This window comes from Phyllobates terribilis, unplaced genomic scaffold (assembly GCF_046119375.1).
Source record: "Phyllobates terribilis strain yellow unplaced genomic scaffold, ASM4611937v1 Scaffold_1__5_contigs__length_1240528914, whole genome shotgun sequence".
Lineage (NCBI taxonomy): Eukaryota > Metazoa > Chordata > Amphibia > Anura > Dendrobatidae > Phyllobates > Phyllobates terribilis.
The window spans coordinates 1,148,699,290-1,148,716,727 of NW_027362761.1; the positions used below are offsets into that span (position 1 = coordinate 1,148,699,290).

Consider the following 17,438-nt stretch of genomic DNA (forward strand, 5'->3'; position numbering starts at 1 on the left):
TCCCGTGGGGAGTCATCCCATTCTTAGCTGCACACACAACACCGGCCTCAGCGGTCTGCCTTGCAGCGGCGGTCCCCACTAACCGCAATCCACGGGTGGCGTAGTCGGACCATCATTATACTAATAACCCTGCCACTGATTTGACCACCCTGGGCACGGACCGGGACATCGCCACGGAGACTACAACCCCCAGCGATCTGGCTCCGGGTATTCCCCGCACACACGTGCACGCACAACACAGGCCCAGGGGGCGAGTCACTTGTATGTACAGGCACTCTCATGCTGTTTAAATACATATCTTGTGTCAATTTTCTGTTGTCAGATTAACCGGGGCCAGGGGCTCCTTCCCTGTCCCTAACGCTAGGGTCACCCTAGCTATCCATGCTCTCCAGATTACTTCTGATGGTGAAGATGCTGGGGCCACATACCTTGCTGAACTCCTGAATCAGCCTTATATCTGTCCTCCTCCCCCACTGTGCACATGTCCATGTGTGCTGCGGGGAGAAAATTAACTTTATTACCCCCGGCAGTCAGGTTCCAGTTACGGGGGCAACGCCAGCGCCGGTTCAGTCACCACTCTGAGAATACAGAGAGGCTGCTGTAACTGCACCCCCAACGCTGACTGACAACCGACCCCAATGCAGAGGCAGTGTCAGTCAGGGCTGGGAGCGCGGTTACAGCCGCCGCTCTGTATACTCAGAGTGGTGACTAAACTCGCACCATCACAACACCCCCCCCCCCCCCGTGACTGAAACCAGAACACTGCCGGGAGGAATAAAGTTAACTTTCCTTCCCCAGCGTTCGGCTAAGTGCAGGCGCCGGGCAGGTTATAGCTTGTTAGAGTACCATAGCGCCTGTACTACATCAGCCATCAGCGCTGTCCACTTCCAGGTGAGCTGGGGATGAGGTAAAGTAATGGTCAAAGCCGTATGAATTAAAACCAATGAGTTGGAGTACCGTTAGTTGGACTCACACTGATCACACATTACTCACTTATGCTAAAGATATGATTGCTTTGTAAAATTCTATGGAGACGATTCATCAAAACTTTTTCTGGCGAAAATTTTTTAAAAAGTCGCAATTTTCATGTCATTTTCACCCCAGCTTCGACAAAGTACATGGAGCTGAAGCAGGACGGTGGAGTGGCGACCCACATTCACCAATTTTATAACAAGCAGAGGCATTCGCTATGCCACAGCACAGGCCGGAGTAAGATTTGTGGAGAGACGCACGTAGTGGTGCATGCCACTACAAAGGCATGAGCCTCTTAATGAATCAGGAGCATCTGCTCCAACATGCCCCTTCTTCAAGGCCAGCAAGAGAATTGACAGTCTTGATGAATCAGGACTTATGTGTTTCCCTTAAAAATAGCATTTCTTGTCCTTTCAACAAACTTCTCCTGTTATGAGTCACTTTTTATGCTCCCTCCTCCCCTTTTATTGCCTACTATTATCCCCATTCACTCTAAAAAACAGCTCAAATTTGTCTTCTTTAAGATAAGATGGACTGCCAGATCACTGAAGTATCAGATTACAACTCCTTTTAAAGTATCTGGAGATTGGAGAGGGGGAAGAGGCAGGGACATAGTGAAACACAAGCAGAGAAGCACACAGGCAGATCATGCTATAGCTTTCTAATAAATGTTTTAGCTTATCCTAGTGCTGGATTCACAGCTGCACTGCTCAGTACAGCTGTGTAATGTCCTCAATGTTGTTATTGTGTCTGAACATGTGCTACATAGAGATTGGAGAGCAGTAATCCCTTATGTTTGTGTATCATAACCACCCACTAGATCAGAGACAACTGAAAATTAGATATGGAACCTGAAGAAGTGGGGGAAATTGGTGAAAAAATGCTAGATATAAGTCACAAATGTCAGCTTATTCTAAAAATTTACCTGAAAGTGTAGGTACACTTTAAGCTTTGAGCATTGTACCTACTGCACAATCAAGTCATTGCTAAATGACACTTCATAGCAATCAAAGGTGCTCTGCATGGCATGGGGAGGTTGGTTTTTGACATAGTTTTTGGATATGCCACTACTCAGATCAACATAATCATCCCACAGAAAAAGTTGCATAAGGACAATAGAAATAAATCTTACATACCATAGATTTACCAGAAAGGGGTGTTCAAGGCACTGCATGATCTGAAGTTCTCTAAAGACATTTCTCACTTCGTCTCTTTCTACACACTTCTGCTTGTTCATATATTTCATTGCATACATCTTCTTGGAGTCTCTCTTCTGTACGATGCATACCTGGAGATACAATGCACAGTTTATAAGGGCAGCATACATATAGCCCATCAGAAGATGTTTAGGTGAGGGATACGGTAATTCTTCTGAAATGTCATTGACAGATGTCAGAAGATGTCTTCTGTGGGTGACCAAGAGCTGAGACTTCCACCAACTCATGGAATGAAGACTGCGATCTCAATTCTGGATAATATTATTTCCAAGTCTTCGTTCTTTTCAATATATGAACATATGGACTCAACATACACAATATATAGGCTCAACAGGTGTTTGACCTGTTGATTTGTACTTTTTTTTGCAGGAATCTCATTTTGTTTTCGAGAACACCCTAATCTTTGCACTTAGTAAGGCTGAACATGCACATCAGAGGGTTGTCAGCCAATTTGTCATTCATCAACAGATATTCCAACCAACCCCTCAAATACATGAACAATCAGTTTGGCTAAGTGTATGTACAGGTGCTTCTCACAAAATTAGAATATCATCAAAAAGTTAATTTATTTCAGTTCTTCAATACAAAAGGTGAAACTCATATATTATATAGAGTCATTACACACAGAGTGATCTACTTCAAGTGTTTATTTCTGTTAATGTTGATTATTATGGCTTACAGCCATTGCCACTGAAGCATTTGCATACCAGTAACTGCCCCACAGCACTCATGTTGCAATGTTAAACTAAGAACCACGTGTACACTTTTGTAAATTTTTGCTTATAAGCACTATGAACTTAAAATGCATGAAGTGACTTACCTTTCCAAAACTCCCTTTTCCAATAGCTCGTAATATTTGGAAGTGGTCAAAATTAACTGAAAAATAAAAGAAAAAAGAACATTCAGATAAAAGACAATAAATGTTTATGAACAGGAGAGATCTTGTATGCAAGAAAAAAAAAAAAGAAATGACTATTGTATATCCGCATATTAAGGGTTAACTACTTAAAATATATATTTTCTATAAAGGGGAATTAAATAGACCTATATGGTGAAAACTATGATTTGTACTAAGTGACTTATCCATATCAGTTGAGACTTACTAATTATAGAGATTGATAAAGGTTTAATGGAAAACAAAGCAATTTCCCTATACAAAGTTACTTTAAAGAAGACCTTTTACCAAATTTTACATGTTGATCTGGACACATGATATAGCGTGTCCAGATATAATGGCCATAATAGCGGCTGCAGAGCGGGAAAAAAGGTTTTTGCTTGTGTCTTATTTTGCTTCTCCGTTACGGAGATTTTACCAAGCAAAGTATTGGACACCTAATGATTTAACTTTTTTTGTAAAGTACAAGTAAATTTTGTAGTTAAAAAGTGGAAACCAGTGGATGGCCTAGTGGATGGATACAAGTAGAGATCCCGTTGGTGAAATAAACAGGATAATAAGTATTTTTTTAGCAATGCCTTTCTGGATGGATTAGTCATTTTCTTTAGGATCTATACGAAAAATAGCACTGATGTATAACAGCCTTCATGTATTTATTAGTAATGATCGAGCACTAAAATCCCACCTCATCCCAAATTTTACCGCAGTCTTCATCCCAACTCTAACCCACCTCTTCAACCTGTCACTACCAACTGGTGTCTTCCCCTCATGCTTCAAATATGCCTCGATCACACCCATCATCAAAAAGCCATCCCTTGACGGACCCTCTCTGTCTAGCTATCACCCCATATCACTTCTCCCCTATGCCTCAAAGCTACTGGAACAACAAGTCCATCTTGAGTTGTCCTCCCGCCTCTCCTCCTGCTCCCTCTCTGACCGCCTCCAATCTGGCTTCTGACAGCACCATTCTACTGACACTGCCCTGACTAAAGTCACCAACGACCTACTGACCACCAAATTCAAACGACACTACTCTGTCCTCCTTCTCCTTCTGGACCTGTCATCTGCCTTTGACACAGTAGACCATTCCCTCTCACTACAGACTCTCATCTCTCGGCATCACAGACTCTGGCCCTATCTTAGATCTCCTCATACCTAACAGACCGGACATTCAGTGTCTCCCACTCACACACCACCTCCTCATCTTGCCCCCTATCTGTCGGTGTCCCCAAGGCTCAGTTCTAGGACCCCTACTCTTCTCCATCTACACCTTCGGCCTGGGACAGCTCATAGAGTCTCACAGCTTTCAGTATCACCTCTATGCTGATGACACACAGATCTACCTCTCTGGACCTGATATCACCTCCTTACTAACTAGAATCCCACACTGTCCGCTATTTCATCTTTCTTCTCTGCTGGTTTCCTAAAACTAAAAATAGATAAAACTGAATTCATCATCTTTCCCCCATCTCGCTCAACCCCCCATCCAACCTATCCATCAAAGTCAATGGCTGTCCACTCTCCCCAGTCCCACAAGCTCGCTGCCTCGGGGTAACCCTTGACTCTGATCTCTCCTTCAAACCACATATCCAAGCCCTTTCCACTTCCTGCTGACTCCAGCTCAAAAATATTTCCCGGATCCGCACATTCCTCAACCATGAATCTGCAAAAACCCTAGTGCACGCCCTCATCATCTTTCGCCTCGACTACTGCAACCTCCTGCTCTGTGGCTCCCCTTCTAACACTCTTGCACCCCTCCAATCTATCCTAAACTCTGCTGCCCGACTAATCCACCTGTCCCCCCACTATTCCCCAGCCTCTCCCCTCTGTCAATCCCTTTACTGGCTCCCCATTGCCCAGAGACTCCAGTTCAAAACCCTAACCTCGGCATATAAAGCCATCCACAACCTGTCTCCTCCATACATCTGTGACCTAGTCTCCCGGTACATACCTGCACGCAAGCTCCGATCATCACAAGATCTCCTTCTCTACTCCCCTCTTATCTCCTCTTTCCACAGTCGCAAACAAGATTTCTCCCGTGCATCCTCCCTACTCTGGAACTCTGTACCCCAACATATCTGACTCTCGCCTACTCTGGAAACCTTAAAAAGGAACCTGAAGACCCACCTCTTCCGACAAGGCTACAACCTGCAGTAACCCTCACTCCACCATGCAACTGTACGACCAGCTCTACCCTCACGTACTGTATCCTCACCCATCCCTTGTAGATTGTGAGCCCTCGCGGGCAGGGTCCTCTCTCCTCCTGTACCAGCTGCCGACTCATTTTTGTTTAAATTATTGTACTTGTTGTTTGCTATGTATACCCCTTTTAAACATGTAAAGCGCCATGGAATTAATGGCGCTATAATAATAAATAATAATATTAATAATAAAATGCTCGAGTGCTCGGTATTCGAAACGAGCAGGTCGGACGCTCAAACAGGCTCGACTCGAGTACCATGTATAATTAAAGTCAATGGGAAACTTAAACATTTTTCCAGAAGACCCTAACAGGAGGGCTGGAGGGCAGAAAAATTGCTGAAATAGATAAAAGACAGAGCTGGAATGACATGGGAACAGCATGGGGAAGACCCCTGGAAGCATCTCTGACTCTCATGTCGCTGCTGGGAACAATGTTGTCAGAGTATTACGCCACTTTTACAGACTGACAATAAAACATTCAAATACTAAGATAAAATGAATTTTCCTGGAAAAAATGTTAGGAAACATTCTTTCCTGTATAATGACTTGTTTATAAGGCAAAATTAAAAAGAGAAAGAAAAACCCTACCTCCTCCACCCCTTAATAATTGGGCCATCTCTCACCGAATTTCCCAGTCGCCTATGACTACAGTAGATGACACGGTAGTCATCGGTAAATGTAATTTTAACATTTTACTACCTTATCTGGGCGGTGTGTGTGACATGGTTAGACACATCCTGCTTAATGTATGAAAGAGGGACTCAGAAACTGACAAAGACTATGCGGACAATGTAAGAACTGGCAAACATTAGAAGAAAGAGGGGCTTCGATACACCCTGTGTTAGCCCCCCTTCACAAGTCAGTGTGTCCGGTACGTGTGTTGACAGTTTTCCCACATACCGGAAAAACTTACACACGTAACATACCGGAAAAACTTACACACGTAGACCCATTAAAATCTACTGGGCTGTGCACATGAGTGGGTGAACGACACGTGGACATGTGCATGTTTTTCCATCAGCATGGCTGTTAATACGTCCTGCACACGTGCACATGGATTACATACAGCATGACATCCGTGCGTCCGTCCGTGTGACACATACCGGAATAGAATGAAGAATAGAAATGACAGATATTTAGATGTTAAAGATGTGCAAAGATCGGTTTAGATTAGATAGATAGATAGATAGATAGATAGATAGATACATAGATAGAGAGATAAATAAGAATATATAGCAAGATAGATCTTCGTGAGAGATATAATTAGTACCTTGCGTGTGTATTTTATTGTACTTATATTACGCTAATAAATAAATAATTGAAAAAAGCGACCTGGTGCCCCCCCTATTTTTGATAACCAGCACAGGTAAAGCAGACAGCTGTGGGCTTATATTGTCAAGTTGGGAAGGTCCCTGGTTATTGAGCCTCAGAATTGGCACATCCATTAAATACATCAATTCTGGCACTTTGTCCGGCTCTTCCCGATTGTCCTGGATCTATTCACAGGCACCAGGTACTTACTACAATGCTCATCAGAGCGAGAGTCTCACTGCGCTCAGAGGGAGCAAGTGACGATTATGGGTGTTGTTATCAATACCCGGCGCGTATGAATAGTGGTCACTTTACTGCTATTCACAGACGCCAGAGTCGGTTTCCTGGAACGTAGGACTTCGGCGGGACTTCGTGGTAACATTTTTACGAATAAATTGGTGAACAAGGGAGGTGTGTAGTGTTATTTATTTATCTCTTTTATTGTCTTTCAGGTTTCCATTTCAGGACTGCTTTGGATTCCTTGGATTACTTTGGACCTGTTTTTTTTTTATTTAAATAAATTGGTGAACAAGGGATAGTGTGAGGAAGTTTTTCTTCAAATAATTTTTTTTTTTCTGTGTGTGTGTTTTTATTCTTTATTACCAGGTTAGTAATGGGGGTGTCTGATAGACACTTCTCCATTACTAGAAAAGAAAAGAAACAGCGTTCAATCCAGGGTGATATGATCCAAAATCTGAAGTTTATTCTGTCATAAAGTCTCCATTGCTAATCCCAGGACTCGATGCCAGATGTGATTTTTGACAATTTACAGCTGTCAGCAAGCCCAAATACTATTACCCCGATTGCCACCGCTCCAGGGTAATCGGGAAGAGCTGGGCAAAGCGCCAGAATCTAATGGATGAGCCAATTCTGGGGAGGCTGCAGGCTCGTATTTTTAGGCTGGAAGGGTCCAATAACCATGGACCTCCCCAGCCGGATAATATAAGCCCCCAGCTGTCTGCTTTTCCTTTGCTCATTATCAAAATTAATGGGGACGAACCCCACGTTGTTTTTTTCACTTATTTATTGATTAGCTAAACACATGTACAGAAAACTACACACACAAAGCACTAATTATATATCTCACAGACATCTAATTATTTTTTTTATTTATTTTACTCATTTATATAGTGCCATTAATTTCACAGTGCTTTACAGACATTATCATCACTGTCCTCATTGGGACTCACAATCCAGATTCCTTATCAGTATGTCTTTGGAGTGTGGGAGGAAATATGAGAACCTGGAGGAAACCCACACAAACACAGGGAGAACATACAAACTCCTTGAAGATGTTGTCCTTTGTGGGATTTGAACTCAAGACCCCAGAGCTGCAAGGCTGCAGTGCTAACCACTGAGCCACTGTGCTGCCCATATACAGTTATATGAAAAAGTTTGGGCACCCCTATTAATCTTAAGCTTAATGTTTTATAAAAATTGGTGTTTATGCAACAGCTATTTCAGTTTGATATATGTAATAACTGTTGGACACAGTAATGTTTCTGCCTTGAAATGAGGTTTATTGTACTAACAGAAAATGTGCAATCTGCATTCAAACAAAATTTGACAGGTGCATAAGTATGGGCACCTCACCAGAAACGTGACATTAATATTTAGTAGATCCTCCTTTTGCAAAAATAACAGCCTCTAGTCGCTTCCTGTAGCTTTTAATGAGTTCCTGGATCCTGGATGAAGGTATTTTTGACCATTCCTCTTTACAAAACAATTCCAGTTCAGTTAAGTTTGATGGTCGCCGAGCATGGACAGCCCTCTTCAAATGATCCCACAGATGTTCAATTATATTCAGGTCTGGGGACTGGGATGGCCATTCCAGAACATTGTAATTGTTCCTCTGCATGAATGCCTGAGTAGATTTGGAGCGGTGTTTTGGATCATTGTCTTGTTGAAAGATCCATCCCCTGCGTAACTTCAACTTTATCACTGATTCTTGACCATTATTGTCAAGAATCTGCTGATACTGAGTGGAATCCATGCGTCCCTCAACTTTAACAAGATTCCCGGTGCCGGCATTGGCCATACAGCCCCAAAACATGATGGAACCTCCACCAAATTTTACTGTGGGTAGCAAGTGTTTTTCTTGGAATGCTATGTTTTTTTTTGCCGCCATGCATAATGCCTTTTTGTATGACCAAACAACTCAATCTTGGTTTCATCAGTCCACAGGACCTTCTTCCAAAAAGAAATTGGCTTCTCCAAATGTGCTTTTGCATACCTCAGCCGACTCTGTTTGTGGCGTGCTTGCAGAAACGGCTTCTTTCGCATCACTCTCCCATACAGCTTCTCCTTGTGCAAAGTGCGTTGTATAATTGACCGATGCACAGTGACACCATCTGCAGCAAGTTGATGTTGCAGCTCTCTGGAGGTGGTCTGAGGATTGTCCTTGACTGATCTCACCATTCTTCTTCTCTGCCTTTCTGATGTTTTTCTTGGCCTGCCACTTCTGGCCTTAACAAGAACTGTCCCTGAGTTCTTCGATTTCCTTACTATGTTCCTCACAGTGGAAACTGACAGGTTAAATCTCTGAGACAGCTTTTTGTATCCTTTCCCTGAACAACTATGTTGAATAATCTTTATTTTCAGATCATTTGACAGTTGTTTTGAGGAGCCCATGATGCCACTCTTCAGAGGAGATTCAAACAGGAGAACAACTTGCTAGTGGCCACTTTAAGTAGCTTTTCTCATGATTGCATACACCTGGCTATGAAGTTGAAAGCTCAATGAGGTTACAAAACCAAAAAAAGTGCTTTAGTAAGTCAGTAAAAAGTAGGTAGGAGTATTTAAAACAAGAAAATGATAAGGGTGCCCATACTTATGCACCTGTCAAATTTTGTTTTAATGCAGATTGTACATTTTCTGTTAGTACAATAAACCTCATTTCAAGGCAGAAACATTACAGTGTCCAACAGTTATTACATATATCAAACTGAAATAGCTGTTGCAAAAACGCCAATTTTTATAAAACATTAAGCTTAAGATTAATAGGGGTGCCCAAACTTTTTCATATAACTATATCTATCTTTTTCTTTCTTTTCAGATCCTAAACATCTGTCATTTCTTTTCTGCATTTTACTCCAGTACGTGTCACATGGATGGTGCAAACGGATGGCACACGGATGACTCACACTTACACACACAGCTCAGTGCGTGCGCTGGGGGGATTCATAAGTCTGCAGTCACAACGAGTGATTACAGACTTATGAATTTAGATTTGACAACCCCTTTAAAATTGTTAGGTAGTGGAACTCCTAGGCTCATAAAACCTATGCACTAAGTGCAAGGGCTGCCAAAAATTGGACCGTGAGACTGGACCATGCAGAAGACAGTGTGGTGCTGTGAAACATACTGGAAGCATTATCTGCCATTCAAATGACCACATGTTCGCACTGTTCTGGCTTCAAGAGTGGTGTCCAGCACCCCCCTTTAAAGTAGGACAGGAAGCTAGGTCTCATGTATGAGTTTGTTTGTTGTGCTCCCGCAAAATGCTGAGTTTTACCTGGTCCACGGCCTCGGCCTCTGCCTGCACAATCAGCAGCACGTCCACTTCCCAGTCTCTTACCGCACTCCTTGGGTATTTTAAATTAGGTAAATACAGTGGGTACGGAAAGTATTCAGACCCTTTTAAATGTTTTCACTCTTTGTTTCATTGCAGCCATTTGGTAAATTCTAAAAAGTTCATCTTTTTTCTCATTAAAGTACACCCTGCACCCCATCTTGTCTGAAAAAAACAGAAATATGGAAATTTTTGCAAATTTATTAAAAAAGAAAAACTGAAATATCACATGGTCATAAGTATTCAGACCCTTTGCTCAGACACTCATATTTAAGTCACATGCTGTCCATTTCCTTGTGATCCTCCTTGAGATGGTTCTACTCCTTCATTGGAGTCCAGCTGTGTTTAATTAAACTGATAGGACTTGATTTGGAAAGGCACACACCTGTCTATATAAGACCTCACAGCTCACAGTGCATGTCAGACCAAATGAGAATCATGAGCTCAAAGGAACTGCCCAAGGAGCTCAGAGACAGAATTGTGGCAAGGCACAGATCTGGCCAAGGTTACAAAAGAATTTCTGCATTACTCAATGTTCCTAAGAGCACAATGGCCTCCATAATCCTTAAATGGAAGAAGTTTGGGACCACCAGAAGTCTTCAAAGACCAGGCCGTCCAGCCAAACTGAGCAACCTTGGGAGAAGAGCCTTGGTGAGAGAGGTTAAGAAGAACCCCAAGATCACTGTGGCTGAGCTCCAGAGATGCAGTAGGGAGATAAGAGAAAGTTCCACAAAGTCAACTATCACTGCAGCCCTCCACCAGTCGGGCCTTTATGACAGAGTGGCCTGACAGAAGCCTCTCCTCAGTGCAAGAGGTATGAAAGGCTGCATAGAGTTTGCTCAAAAACACATGAAGGACTCCCAGACTACGAGAAATAAAATTCTCTGGTCTGATGAGACGAAGATAGAACTTTTTGGTGATAATTCTAAGCGGTATGTTTGGAGAAAACCAGGCACTGCTCATCACCTGCCCAATACAATCCCAACAGTGAAACAAAGTGGTGGCAGCATCATGCTATGGTTTTTTTTTTCAGCTGCAGGGACAGGACGACTGGTTGCAATTGAAGGAAACATGAATGCGGCCAAGTACAGAGATATCCTGGATGAAAACCTGTTCCAGAGTGCTCTGGACCTCAGACTTGGCCGAAGGTTCACCTTCCAACAAGACAATGACCCTAAGCACACAGCTAAAATAACAAAGGAGTGGCTTCAGAACAACTCTGTGACCATTCTTGACTGGCCCGGCCAGAGCCCTGACCTAAACTCAATTGAGCATCTCTGGAGAGACCTGAAAATGGCTGTCCACCAACGTTCACCATCCAACCTGACGGAACTGGAGAGGATCTGCAAGGAAGAATAGCAGAGGATCCCCAAATCCAGGTGTGAAAAACTTGTTGCATCATTTCTAAGAAGACTCATGGCTGTAGTAGCTCAAAAGGGTGCTTCTACTCAATACTGAGCAAAGGGTCTGAATACTTATGACCATGTGATATTTCAGTTTTTCTTTTTTAATAAATTTGCAAAAATTTCTACATTTCTGTTTTTTTTCAGTCAAGATGGGGTGCAGAGTGGACTTTAATGAGAAAAGAATTAACTTTTTAGAATTTACCAAATGGCTGCAATGAAACAAAGAGTGAAAAATTTAAAGGGGTCTGAATACTTTCCGTACGCACTGTAATATATGCCTGCAAACTTTCTGATATTAATAGGGAAAAGAAAACATGTAGCCCTGAAAAGAACTTTTATTTTTAGGTTGCAACAGCAGTATACCTATAGAAGGACTGTAAGGCAATAAATATTGCCTATATGCCTCTGATCCAAAGCTATCCCTCCTCCACCAGCTATCCCAGCACTGAATGCAAGTAACAGTGGTTTTACTAGAGAAAGGACATTTGTAGCCCTGAAAAGGACTTTTGTTTTAATTGTGCAGCAGCGGTATAAAATTACTGCAATAGCAATTATTAAACACTGCCTATATGCCTACTCTAATCCAAGCTCTCCCCTCTAGATCAACTTTCCCTGAGCTGCTTCCTGAGGAAACTGTGCTGAGCATTGTGTCACCTCACCAGGTGTTATATAAGACCCGATGACACGATGTGGTCGACCAATCACAGTAATGCCAGTAGCCCACATGGCTACAGGATTACCATGTATGGCAGGCAATCCCCGCATGTTTATTGGCTGTTTAACAGCCGCGAAACATGCAAAGTGTGGACTCGAACATGGAACTGGAGCACCCGCGATACTTGATTAAGTAACAAGCATACCCGTGAACCCCGATGCTCGATCGAGTATAGAACAGTGTCGCTCATCACTAGTGTTTATTCAGATCTTCAGTCTACGTTCCCACAATGAGTATTTGGAGAGTTATTGATGTTGCAGATTTTCTGCACCTATTATGTAAATTAGGTTACTTGTGGGAGGTTTTTTCATTACGTTTTTAAGTGCGTTTTTTACATCCATTTTTATCATGTTTTTGATGCTTTGGTTTTTGTCTCTTGTTGGTGTGTCTACGAAGCTGTTTTGTTTTTCATACTTTCTGGAATTTGGATTTGACAAAACTTAATTGATACAGTCATGTGCGGATTACATGCGTTTTTTTATCTTTTTATCTCCATTTTGATCCAGTTGTCAGATTGAAATTATCAATGCAAGTCTATGGGTCCATGAAAAAAAATCATGCAGCTAGATAGCTGTTAGATAGGAGAAGGTAGAGAAAAGTTTTTTTTTTTTTTTTTCACGTACGAGAAAAAACGGACAACACCCAGACCAAACTGATAAAAATCGGATGAAACTGATGAAAATCCCTTATGACACCGAGTTCGTTTTTCTCATATGTGAAAAAAACTGACGTGTGAATGACGCCTTAGGGGTCCAAAATGATTCTGTGTGTTTCTGCCTGGATAGCCTGTTTAGAACTGACTGTGGCATCTGTCCAATAAATGAGTAATGAGGCATCGCAATTAAGAACATGTGCACAATGACGAGAGAGGACACCTGCAATGATGGGAATAATTTTTGTCTATGGAAATTTGTACCCACTGCTGCACATTTTATTAAGACACTTGTACGGTGTTATGTCACATTAATGGCTAACCAATATGATTGTAACTTTTCACAAATTATGACCAGTCTTCACTCACGGAAAAAATTAAAACAATTCCTTTACCTGAAGGAATATATTTCAGTAGGATGGAATCGGCTGTTATATTAAAGTGTCCCCCCGCTGCAGTTTGTAAAAAATAAACTGAGCTTTACTCACCGCCATGGGTCCAGTGCGCAGTCTAAACCTCTGCTTCAGGTATCAGTTATTGCAGCGCTGCAGCCAATCACTGAGCGTCTCTGCCCAAGTTGATGACATGAACTGCTCAGAGCCACTGAGCTCACTGATTGGCTGCACCGCTATTGAAATAACGTCAGTGCTACAGTCAATAACAGGCGCCAAGAGCAGCGGCGGAGAGTTAGTGCTGGACCCGAGGAGGGAGAGTATAGCTCAGTTACATTGACGATCTATCTGAAGGAACAAGGTAAAAAATTCTATTTCAATTTTTTTTTTTAAAAAAAAAAAGAACACTTTATACATTTTAGCCTCTATTTTAATGGCTCCATCTACAAGTGTAAAGACAAAATTAATGTTTTTGTTTATCCCAACTCACAAAAGAAATAAGCAAAATAAAAAGCAATCAAAAAGTGTAAGGTAGTCTTTAGGACTTGTGCAGATGTCCATATTTTCAGTCTGAGTGCGATCCAACAAAGCAATGGATCATACTCAGACCAATGTTATTTTATGGGGCCGTGCACATGTCCGACTTTATCCTCAGAATCTGTCCAATGAGAAAATTTCAGCGCGCCCGAGTTGCATCCGATATGCAAGTGAATAAGTGCATGGAAAACATCAGACTGTACTCGGATGACAGAATGGAGAAGATGGAGAATAGAAATAGGATCAAACTGTGATCACAATTATGTTAGGCAATCCCCACACGTGTTGCGGCTGTCTAAGAGCCGCAAAACATGCAGCCGCGGGGACTCAAACATATTACTCGATAATGCCCAAGATACTCGGAGAACAGAACAGAACATAACACTATATCCGAGCACGCTCTGTCAGGATTCCTGTTGTCCTTCTACAGTTTGACCACTAGTGGCCGCTATTGTTCATCTTAAGAATTGTGCTGCAGTTCAACTCCTTACCATTGGAAGCTGCTGCTGTGTTTTGCAATTGCCCTTTACTTAGATGGCAGATTCTGAACCTGTGGAATCTATCTTGTTTCCTGTTTGGGCCTACTTAAAGCCGCATGGGTCTCTCACTTATTGCTTGAGTATTCTGTCTAGCTGTTTTAGTCTAGTTTTAGGCTATGTGCCCACGTTGCATTTATGAAGCAGAAAATTTCTGCTGCATAAATGCAAGTCCTCTCCCGGAAAAACGCATGCGGAATTCCGCACGCGTTTATCGCGCATTGCCTTGCGTTTTTTATGCATTGGACAAAGGCAATTCCGCTTGCGGAAACGCAAAATTAAATGACATGCTGCGGATTTTTGAACGCGGCATAAACGCTGCGGAAAAATCCGCAGCATGTGCATAGAACTTGCGGAATCCCATTGGGGAACATGGGGTGCGGATATACATGCGTTTTTTCAAGCGTTTACGCTGCGGAAATTCCGCAGCATATACGCTTGAAAAATGCTACGTGGGCACACAGCCTTAGTCTCCAGTTCTTGAACATTCTTACCCAGACTGTTCTTACCCATCTATGGATTATTTCCTACAGCTCCTTTGCTAGCTCCAAGAACTTCTACCACTGCTTGCTGTTCCTGTTTGTGCTCCTTTGGCCACTGGATTCCAGCAGTGCTACGCCAGTATCGTAACACGCTCTGTCATCACTAATAACCATATGTAATGAGCAAAACAGAGTTAATGGGGGCGATTCATTAAGGTGCTTACACCAGAAATCTGGGGCAAACACCTTAGTAAGGCAGAAGATTTTTTACATTTTGCATTTACACATTAATCCCAGCCAGCTACGGCAATATGGTAATTATGAGACAGAGACCCAGAATCGAGCGATGTGTTACTTACTGGGCTGCTTTCTGTCATTTTTATAAGATCACTGTTTTATCTGCGGCAGATTCAGTTCTCTGAATGCTGAGCTCTGTATAACCCCACCCACATCATTGATTAGCAGCTTTCTGCCTTTGCACAGTGTACATAGAAAGCTGCCAATCAGGGGTGGCTGCGGGGTTATGGAGGACCACATGGCAGCAGGTTTACTAGTCTTCTAGTGATAATCTCCTGCTGATAAAACAGTGATTTTACCAAAACTACAGCAAGCTGCCCAGTAAGTGACACATCGTTGGAATCAGGGTCTCTAACTCTACCTTATGCTGCTCTCAACAGAAAAAAAATAAGATGACAGATTTACTTTAAAAAATAAAAAGCAAAAGGGTTAAAAATCAGCACAGAATTTAGAACTGAGTGAGAAATTGATCGTACATTCACTTTAAAACTTTTTATAACCTGTATTAAAAGTGGTATCTGTAGTACCCATCGCTTTGCATTTCAGTTTGATCATTTTTCCTAAGTGTTCCTCAACGTATTCAATACTGATCATATCCATGTATAACAGCGAATCCTGTTTGAAATTTTTGCAAATTGCATTTTATGGCTTGTGGGAGAATTTATGGTGAACTCATTTATTTTGTGTTTAGAAGCTCCATTGATTTGGCCTGAGATGCGCAGGAAGGAGGGGCGAACCCAACCGTCACAGATAAAACTAGTCGTATCTTCCACGTTTCCAGCTTAAATGAGCTGCAATGTTTTATTTGAAGAAGTTAAAGCTCTATTCCCACCAGGAACATCACAGTTTTAGCAAAGCTGAAGATTCTTAAGCTTCCTTTTCCCCGGTCCCTTCACCCCAGGATATCATCTCCAGTAATGCTGGATTATATTATAACTTTCCTTCTTAAAAAAAAAATCAATGTGCTACAACAACGAATAAATAAAACCTGAACACAATCGGTGACTGAAATATAACTATGTACCAGGGATTGCCAAGCGACTCCAATGACCTTCCTTGCCTATAGCCATAGAAATACTGTATATTGCCCAGTGCCCCGTTGTTGCTTAATTTTTGCCAGTCCCTAATTTAAATTCACTTGATTAGACCTCATTCACACATCAGTTTTTTCATGTACAATAACAAACTAAGTTTCGGCAGTTATTTTCATTCGAGTTTCATCAGAGTTTTGGCCAATTTTGATCAATTATTCTCGTATGTGAAAAAAAAAAAAAAAAAAGTTTCTCCAGCTTCTCCTATCTGACAGTTTGTGAAAATCGGATGGCATCCGAGTGCCGCCTGATTTTCTTTTCATAGATCTATGTTGCCGATTTTGATCCAAGATTTGGATCAAAATTTTGCGCTGACCCCTCGTTCAACAAAAAATCATACACGTCAACTGCCCCATTCATTACACCCCGTTCAAAATTATTATGCAAATGCTATTTTTCTCTGATTTTCCTAATTGGTCGATGTAGATGAGTTCAAATCATCAAATGTTAGAGGATAAGTTGAAATTTATTGGACAAACCTCCCAATGGTAACAAAAAAAAACAAAACAACATCATTTCCCACTGCTGAAGTATCAGTGAGCGGGCTAATTCTAGTCATGCTGGCTTCCCCGTAGTTAATAATCAATTTGGGAAAATTCTGCAAAGAAGGGGGAATACAAATTTTAAATGACCCACTCTTCTCTATATATCTCTCTTTCTCCCTCTCTATTGAGGACTGTTGGTGCTCTCCAAGTGTGATGGTGTGATATGGTGTGTGGGGTATCATTCTGTCTATGTTCACATTTTTACTGATTTTAGGGATGTTTTGTTGTTGCTCTGTATTATTCTATGTATTCCACGTATTGTCTAGAGAACACGTGTCAAACTTCGGCACGCGGGCTAAATCTGGCCCGCAAGGTGGTTATATTTGGCCCCCAACAACAGAACCGCCACCCCTATGTGTGGCCATTATTCTGTATGGATGACTATGTGGGTCCATTATACTATATGGACGATTATGTGGGGCCCATTATACTGTATGGAGGACTATGTGTGGCCTATTATTCTGTATGGAGGACTATGTGAGGCCCATTATTTTGTATAGAAGACTATGTGTGGCTCATTATACTGTATACTGGTTGGCCCGTGACTTTGTCCAAGTTTTTCATTTTGGCCCTTTGTGTGTTTAAGTTTGACATCCCTGGTCTAGAGTCTTAATTAC

At 41.9% G+C, this 17,438-nt stretch overlaps 1 protein-coding gene across 4 annotated transcripts in view; it reads right to left on the minus strand.

The window, feature by feature from the left end:
- The window catches only part of STK32B (serine/threonine kinase 32B), a 481,347-nt gene that overhangs the window by 375,488 nt on the left and 88,421 nt on the right, over nt 1–17,438 (minus strand). For 3 of the 4 annotated variants that reach the window (XM_073648355.1, XM_073648366.1, XM_073648376.1), the window contains exons 2-3: nt 3,010–3,065; nt 2,109–2,260 (exon numbers count right to left, since the gene is read on the minus strand). In XM_073648355.1, coding sequence (XP_073504456.1) covers nt 2,109–2,260; nt 3,010–3,065 — 208 coding nt within the window. Of the gene's footprint in view, nt 1–2,108; nt 2,261–3,009; nt 3,066–17,438 lie in introns of those variants that run through there. The other variant, XM_073648385.1, reaches the window with a different exon arrangement.